Source organism: Coptis chinensis, chromosome 3 (genome assembly GCF_015680905.1).
Source record: "Coptis chinensis isolate HL-2020 chromosome 3, ASM1568090v1, whole genome shotgun sequence".
Lineage (NCBI taxonomy): Eukaryota > Viridiplantae > Streptophyta > Magnoliopsida > Ranunculales > Ranunculaceae > Coptis > Coptis chinensis.
In genome coordinates this window covers 17,618,957-17,627,128 of record NC_141458.1, presented here as the reverse complement: position 1 = coordinate 17,627,128, position 8,172 = coordinate 17,618,957, and the positions used below count along the sequence as shown (strand labels likewise).

General features: G+C 37.7%; 1 protein-coding gene and 1 long non-coding RNA gene across 2 annotated transcripts; both read right to left on the bottom strand.

Annotated features, from left to right (window-relative positions):
* Positions 1 to 1,967: 1,967 nt before the first annotated feature.
* On the bottom strand, positions 1,968 to 2,631 carry LOC147508347 (uncharacterized). Its single transcript, XR_015216344.1, has 3 exons — positions 2,439 to 2,631; positions 2,267 to 2,368; positions 1,968 to 2,120 (listed from the first exon to the last, which is right to left on the bottom strand). It is a non-coding gene; the product is annotated as an uncharacterized LOC147508347 (long non-coding RNA).
* Positions 2,632 to 3,424: 793 nt separating this feature from the next.
* On the bottom strand, positions 3,425 to 6,987 carry LOC147508346 (uncharacterized). Its single transcript, XM_086597059.1, has 3 exons — positions 4,820 to 6,987; positions 4,111 to 4,216; positions 3,425 to 4,015 (listed from the first exon to the last, which is right to left on the bottom strand). The coding sequence occupies exons 1-3, from the start codon at positions 6,985 to 6,987 to the stop codon at positions 3,425 to 3,427; spliced, it is 2,865 nt and encodes a 954-aa protein (XP_086453185.1).
* Positions 6,988 to 8,172: the final 1,185 nt, after the last annotated feature.

Genomic DNA, 8,172 nt, shown 5'->3' with positions numbered 1-8,172 from the left:
GTTATTAACAAGTAAACCAGATCAGAAAGTACAAAAGGCAAACCTTGTCCTCAAGATCGCATTCCAACTCAAACCAACTAAGTCCTACCTCGTAGCTTGATTGCGAAGAATGACGGGCAAGCTAGATGTCTAAAATAAGCACATACTAGAGTCTCGTCTAAGTCGTAAGCGAGCTGCGGGGCAAGGAGCACTCATAAGTATCTATACACTTAAAAATTGGGTAGCTGTGAAGAACAAGCGAAAAGAGACATATATTCTCACAAAACACACAAAACACTAGCGAAAAGAGAGAGAGAGTAGTTTCTGAAAAATATATTCTCATTAATCATCGTTCGCGAGTCATCACATCTCTCTAGATCGATCTAAAAATGGCGTTGGCATTCGATGAGTACGATCGTCCGTTTATTATAGTAAGAGATCAAGAACAGGGAGACTAGATTACGAGGAATCGATGCTCGTAAAAATCACACATCTCTCTTTGGTAAAGTTGTTGATAGGATTCTTCGTGACTTCTCTTGGTCCTAAAGGCATGGATAAAAACGCTTAAAGAGAAGGAATGTCATGCAACTAAAAGTTTCATACTTTTACGCCTAAAATTGTAAGTCTACAAGATAAAACTGTAAAAGTTTTACTGTTGTCATGCAATTAAAAGCTGAAACAAATTAGAACTTGGTTTCAAAAAAAAAAAAAAAAAGAGAATGAATGTCACCTGCTAGCATTGTACAGAGAGACAGTAACACAGCCACTACCCTTCAATGCCTACACTCAAGTTCATCAAATACATCTCAGATATAGTAATTAAAAGCCGATATGCTGAATAAAAACCAATAAAATCAGACAAGGCATGTTTACCTTTGCAAAGTGACCAACACTAAAAGCTTTCTTGAAATGGATCGCTAGCCCAACATATTGTATACACGTCTACCTTTGTACAAAAAGAGACTTCCAAGGGACCCCCTTCTTCCTCCTCCTTTATTCGAGCTGGGAACCGGCAATGCAAAGACTTTCACAAGTTTGCATTGGCGGAGTTAAAAAGGGGTTAGAATACTCACAAACCTGCAAAACAAACAAGCATATATATAATACATTCAACAATAGCAAAGCTTACACATATATATCCAAAATAGTTCAGCAAGTTACAACTATAACCTTTATACAATATGCCCAAAAAGATTACCAAATTACAAAAACATTAACCGTACTTAATGCTTCTGTGAGCACATATGTCCAAAAAGATTAAAAATTACAACTAAAACATTAACCATACTTACTATTTCTTTCAGCCCATATGTCCAAAAAAATTTGCTAAACAATATGTCCACAAAGATTAGCACTAATCAACTATTCTTAATCATATTTCAACCATCCATCAGCCCAAATCAACAACCTCCAAAGAACAAAACCATGAAGGGTTTTATTTCCATACTTGGGGACCATCATAGACTAACGATCACCCATAAGCACTTCATCAATATTAATCTTTTTCTCACCTCTAAGCACTTTTCTGCCATGACAAATATCTTTGTGAATAGGATCGGTCACCACAAACCCCTTGGCTACTTCATTACCTTTCTCGTCCAATAAGGTAACTCTAGGCTTGTCGACAATCCTACATGAGCACTTGTTGCCTCAACGGAGAAGCCAAGTTTTGATGAGAACTTGGAGATAGATGATGAGGTGAGTTTGAACCATTAGGTGCATTCATCGCAGACTGTGGGGGGACAATTCCCGGTGCAATGTGAGTCTGTGATAATAGAAAACACATGTATAAGGAAAAATACAAGTTATAATTATGCCTAATTATAGGAATTACAAACTCACCATCAACAAGTTAGTTAAATTGGCTAGGAAGCTTTAACCTTAGCCAACTCTTTTCTCGATTTTGGGACTAGCACTAGCAGATGACGCCAATGCTTTGTCGAGTAAGTATTCACCAACCGCAGCATGTTCAACTTGTTTCGGTGAGATTTGAGAGCCAATAGCACGAGTATGCCCTTTATTGTCCTTCCCAAAGATTTCAACTAATACATCGCCTTCAAGGTCTATGATCTCGTCAATATCATTCTCTCCCCTACTGCTTGCTTCAGTAGCTCTCCTTTCTTTAACAGCCTTCACTTGTTCTTGAAACAACAAGCATAACCAAATAAAGACACTCATGTATATATACATTTTGGGAGTAAAGATTCACCAAGCGATACATGATTAAATCCAAGAATTTATACTATGGTCCTCAACACATTTAAATGTAACAAGTATAAATACTTACATATGCTACACGAGCACTCTCCAAAATAGATCCATCACAATGCTCGTGACCTGTTAGCCAATCGTCCTCTCTACGGACTTTGACATTAGGATTCTTTTGTTTCTACACAAAAGAATATCAAATGTTACTATAGACCACTTCCAATAATAAAGATATTGAGATAGGACGGTACCTTCTTGTAACGCATTTGGGCATATTTTTGTCGCCCAAGAGTATGACCAATGGTGTTCTTTTTCCTATTTGCTGCATTTATTGCATTCCTTCGTACGACTTCAGGTCTAAATTCACGGGTCACAAACTCGGCCCAAAATGTTGGATTCATACCATCAGGACATGCGGCAATAGCAGCTTCCTTGTTTAAGGCTTTCTTTATGATATGTTTTCAATTCGGTAGTTGCATTTTGCAGTCCTGAATTTACAGGAAAACTCCCTCTAAAGATTTTTATAAGCCAAAGCCATGGGCACATCATATTCAAACTCACCCTATCAAGAATTATAAAGGTTAGAAATTCATTTTTGGTAAAGTTTAAATGATAACATTATCAACAAGAATAGAATGTTACCGCCAAAGCATCCCACACTGCATCCTTAAAGGTTTGTTTCATAAGCCTCCAATCCTTGTAATTCAAAGGGATGGTTACTCGAATAAAATGCCCCAAGCGGGGTTGCCCATTTGCCCCATAAGGGACCAGACACCAAGACAAGCATCTTAGCCTTACTAAGACACCACGACAAGCATCTTAGCCTTAACGGGGTTTTTAATAAAGGTCAAAGAGGATGATTAAGATGTTACCCTTTCCCACTAGGGGTGTTGCTTCACTTGAGAAAATGAGATGGGGTGTTGTTCTTGACAGATGGATATATGGGGGGTTGCTTGGCTGCAAGGCACTAGGGCCTGAAGATTGACCACTTGATGCCATTAAACTATCCTGCAAATAGTGACAACTGAATGCATATAGTAGGTACTGCATATGTTAATCTTTAAGTGAAATGACTACACTTAAAAACGTAAAACAAATCGCATTCAACTTTGAGGCACAACCATCAAATTACAGCATACAATTATCAAACTTGCAGCACAAAATCATATAATTCACGCAATATAAAACTATACACAAATAGATGCATCCATAGCAAAAAGTTATATTAGACATTAAGTTAACGTCGTCTTTCTAGCAAGGGTTTCAAATTGGGTTGGTCTTCAAGAGTAGATTGGAAGTCAGTTGGTACATCTAGCTCATCCACTCGACAAGTCAATCGTCTTGGAGAATGTATAACCACCGACCAATCAGGATGTTTCAAATCTTGTGAATAAAACACTTGATATGCCTCTCGAGCAAGAATAGCTGGCTCATCCAAAAAGTTACTTGAACTTTTCAGTTTGTTGAGGTTGACCATCACCAAGCCCGAGTCTGGACAAATTTTACAGCCATTAGTCTTGTCCTCCACCCACACCCAATCGCAATAAAAGACCACCTCTTGAAAGTCAATATAGTCTACCTCAATTATCTGTTTAATGACCCCGTACCACATCGTTGTCGCATCAATAGGATTCTTATCTTTCCTACTTGCAGTAAAAAAGTACTGCGCCCTCATAAAAACACCACTGTCTTGGGTGGTAACAGTATCATCATGAGACTTGGGAGAGAAAACAAAGCCATTGACGCGGTACTTCTTGTATGTCTTAGCTTTAGTTGGCCCTTTAACTAAATGCCATAACATAGAATTCGTGGCATCGTCCTCCAACAACTATAACAGTACACAAGAAAACAATTTAAAAACATCACTAGTAAGTGAACTATCATAGTATTTCTAAATTATATTGTTTTTGTAAGAATTAATACCTTTTTATATAACCAATCAATGAAATTTGTTTGTATCTCTACTTCTATTTTTGCAATCCCTTTTCCTTTAGCACGTGAACCAGATTGCAACGAGTCACAATACTCACTGCATTTTATTCATTCAAGCTTTAATATAAGTATATCTACATAATAACACAACATGTTCCATGCCTACATAGTCAAGAATTCAGACCTGTAAAATGTATCGCATTCTTCGACTTCAAGTCGAAAAAGCACCCATCGGCGATATCGTACAAATTTGATGAGGGATAATGACACATCCTTACCATCTAGCATAGGCCCTTCATCACTATATACTCACCATTTTCATCTAAAAAGACTTCTTGACTGTATTTGTGATTACCGGCTCGTGGATTGGACATGTACTCCATGGCATACCTAACGGATTCAAAGAACAAGATAGGATTCGCAATAGAGCCTTCAACATATCGTTTGTTGCTAGGAATGTCTTTACACTCTTTCATCGACCTAATGGAATGAAATATTCCAAACTTGCATATGTAAATTTTAAGTTCAAATACACGTCAAAAAAAGTGAAAGACAATTGAAATAAAAGTGATTTACCGTTCGAATGGATGCATCCACCGATCTTGGGTAGGTCCACAAAACAACGCCTCATCTGCTAGATGCACCATAAGGTGGATGCTTATATCAAAAAAGGATGGCGGAAAGTGTTTCTCTAACACACAATGCCTCGGCAACCATGTACTTAGCTTCTTGAATATCTTTTCTGATCAAGACCTTCGAATAGAGTAAATTAAAGAATAAGCTTATCTGGTATATAGCTTTCTTTAAATCGCGGTGTTTTGGGAAGGCATGTTGAAGCAATACAGGTAACAAGTACTCTATGATGACATGATAGTCATGTGACTTCATTATTAGCAAACCAGGTGGATTGAGACTAACAATGTTGCTCAAGTTAGAAGAAAAACCTGAAGGGAGCTTTAAGTACTTCAAAGTTTTTAAGAAATTCATTTTCTCACTCTTATCCAAAACAAAAGAAGCATGTGGCTTAACTGTTCTCCCGGTGTTCAAATCAGTTTGCATCCACTGCCCACTGTGTATGCCAAGAAGCTTCATATCCTCCAGTGCATTTACAGTATCTTTTGTTTTACTAAAGCAAAGGATCGTGTTTAGTAAATGTTCAGCAACATTCTTCTCGGTATGCATCACATCAATAACATGGCGGACTTCGTGGTCTATCCAGTACCCCATACTAAAAAAGATAGACTTCTTATACCATGCTGCAGTAACTTCACCACCATCACCAGCATCATCGACATTCACATCAGCTCTTTTTCTCTTGCCATCACTGTCTTTCCAAGTTACAAAGTTGATACGATCTAAATGTTGTAGAAGTTTTTCCCCTTTTAGCGGTTCTGGAGGAAGATTATCTTCTACTGTCTTGAGCCCCAAGTACTTCCCATCTCTAAACGGGTGATCACTTCTAAGAAACTGCCGATAGTTAGTATAAACAATTTTCTTGCTGATAGGTAGATGAAGAGATGGAGTGTTGTCACCACATCGTGGACAAGCTTTGTATCCATGGGTTACACAACCGGATAAGTTCCCAAAAGCAGGGAAGTCGTGAATCCCCCACATCAACATAGCTCTCAGTGTGAAATGTTCCTTTTTATACATGTCATAAGCGGGCACTCCATGATCCCATAACTGCTTCAACTCATCATACAGTGGCTCGAGAAAAACATCAATGTCTTGACTCGGTGCCTTCGGCCCAGGAATTAACAGAGACAACATTTGGAATTCTGCTTTCATACATAATGATGGTGGGAGATTATAAGGCACCGTGATAACAGGCCAACAACTATAACCAGTAGATTGAACTTCACGTGGATTAAATCCATCCGTTGCAATAGCAAGCCAAACATTGCGCTCCTCATCTGCAAACTCTTTATAATTCTCTTTACATACTTTCCATTGCCCAGAATCAGCTGGATGCCTCATATAATCCCACGAAGATTCTGATCTAGCATGCCAAGTCATGTCACGTGCTATCCATGGTATTGTATACAACCTTTGGAGTCTCGGAATGAGAGGAAAGTGTCTCAACACTTTGTTAGGCTCTTTTGAAACCTTCCCTCCTTTGCCCGCTAGGACTTTATATCTAGGTTTTTTGCAATGATGACACTTCTCCAATTCTTCATCAAGTTTCCAGTATAACATACAATTATTTTCGCACACATGAATGCACTTGGCTTTCATCCCTAAGTCTTTCAACATTTGCTTCATTACAGGATACTTCACTGGCAATGTGTTTTCTTTGGGTAACCATCTCCTCAACACGGACAACAATGCTGTCACACTATTTCCAGACCACCCAAACTGTTTTTTCAAATTATGAAGTTCAACAACTGCTGAAAGTGTCGTCTCGGGTCCCTCACAAGAAGGGTATAATTTTTCTATCACTTTTCTTTTGTAGTCAAGATACCTTTTACCCAAGTCTGGTTCAAGAACAAATGGTGGTTCAATATCTCCTGTTTCAATACCATGGCCCATATAAGCATCAACAAAGTTCTCTATTCCAAGCCCATCTTCCTCGATGTTTTTTTCTTCCATGTTTCCCACCACCGGATGCTCCATCGAAGTCTGTGAGTGTCTTTCACCATGTAAAACCCATACACGGTATGAGAGATCTATACCGTTTAGGTTCAAATGATCTTCGACCACATCATATTCTAGTCGGAACCTATTCCTATAGTTTTTACATGGGCAAGGACAAGCAGATCCGCCCAACTTTGTTTTGGCAAATGAAACAAAATCCCTAGCCCCATCTTCATAAAGTGTGGACCTCCTGTCTTTTTCGTCCATCCAAGCTTTCTGAATTTGCTCACTCATTCTACAATAAAACAAAACACTTTCTAACATGTTTATAGTTAAGAAATTTAAGACAAAATAAGCAAATAAGTTCCAATCATCCGACTATCAAAAGCGGACACAAGTGTTTTCATATGAAGAACACTACTAAGATAACCTTGATGTTCTCAAACAATCCCGAACTCAACAACTCAAGTTCCAATTATCTAGATTAGTCCAATTTAAATGGCACATTTAGTCATACTAGTCAATGACTTGATTATACGATACCTATAATTTATGTCATATCATTGAAGAATAATCGGCAAAAAAAAAAAAGATAAAGCAATATGTTCTTAACATTCCCTGTCCTATGCAAAGAAAGCACATTGATACAACATATATAACCCAAAAGTGAAAGGCCATATAAAAAGTAAAGATTCGAGTAAAAAAATTATTTTGGCTAAGTAGCACTCTTTTTGCTTCAAGCAAACACATCCCATACTAACAATAATAACAACAATTATATATCAATCCAAAATATATAAATATAAAATTAAAAGGACACAATCAATAATATATCTTACGTAAAGATCTGATGTAAATTAAAACATGTCACCATTGTGTATTAGTTGGTTATAACAAATTGGGAAAGTTAAGATATATGTGTTGGTGTTGACTGCCTTCTCATTCTAAAGATAACATAATGGCATGTTAAAAGAGAAGGGAAAAAAGGTACAACCAGATAGCCTACATGCTTATACACAGTAAAAAAAACCTCTAACGTGAGACAAAGACAATCCCTGTGATGCTACGCCACATTATGTGTCTACCCACGGTTCTACCAAATCAGATTATTCTTGCCACCAACAATCCATATATCAAAGAAGAAGACGAAAAAATAAAACAAAACTAGGTAGCAAAAAAAAATTAGGCTATAAGTCTCATATATAGAAGCGTAACATCGACTAAAAAGTCGGTGACCTTAAGTAGTTGGGAACGGGATACACTTCAAACACTTTTTATACAAATTCTTGTTCACAAGTCATCGATACATAATGGAAAGTTAAATCGTCGATGATCAAGTATCGGCTTGTGTCGTAGAGAATCAAAATTGACCTTTCATTGTGCATATGGCCTCAGATATCACTTTTAGGTCTCCTTTCCAGCGGAGGGATCACCCCACCTTTTTTTTCATTTTCAAGATTCCCGACTGACTTAATGCCA

Excerpts from the sequence above, each read along its gene's own strand:
- LOC147508346 (XM_086597059.1), bottom strand. The coding sequence starts at position 6,987 with ATGAGTGAGCAAATTCAGAAAGCTTGGATGGACGAAAAAGACAGGAGG. Across the intron at positions 4,217-4,819 it reads TACATGGTTGCCGAGGCATT|TGAGTATTGTGACTCGTTGC; the intron begins GTGTGTTAGAGA and ends AATAAAATGCAG. Across the intron at positions 4,016-4,110 it reads TTGATTGGTTATATAAAAAG|TTGTTGGAGGACGATGCCAC; the intron begins GTATTAATTCTT and ends GTACTGTTATAG.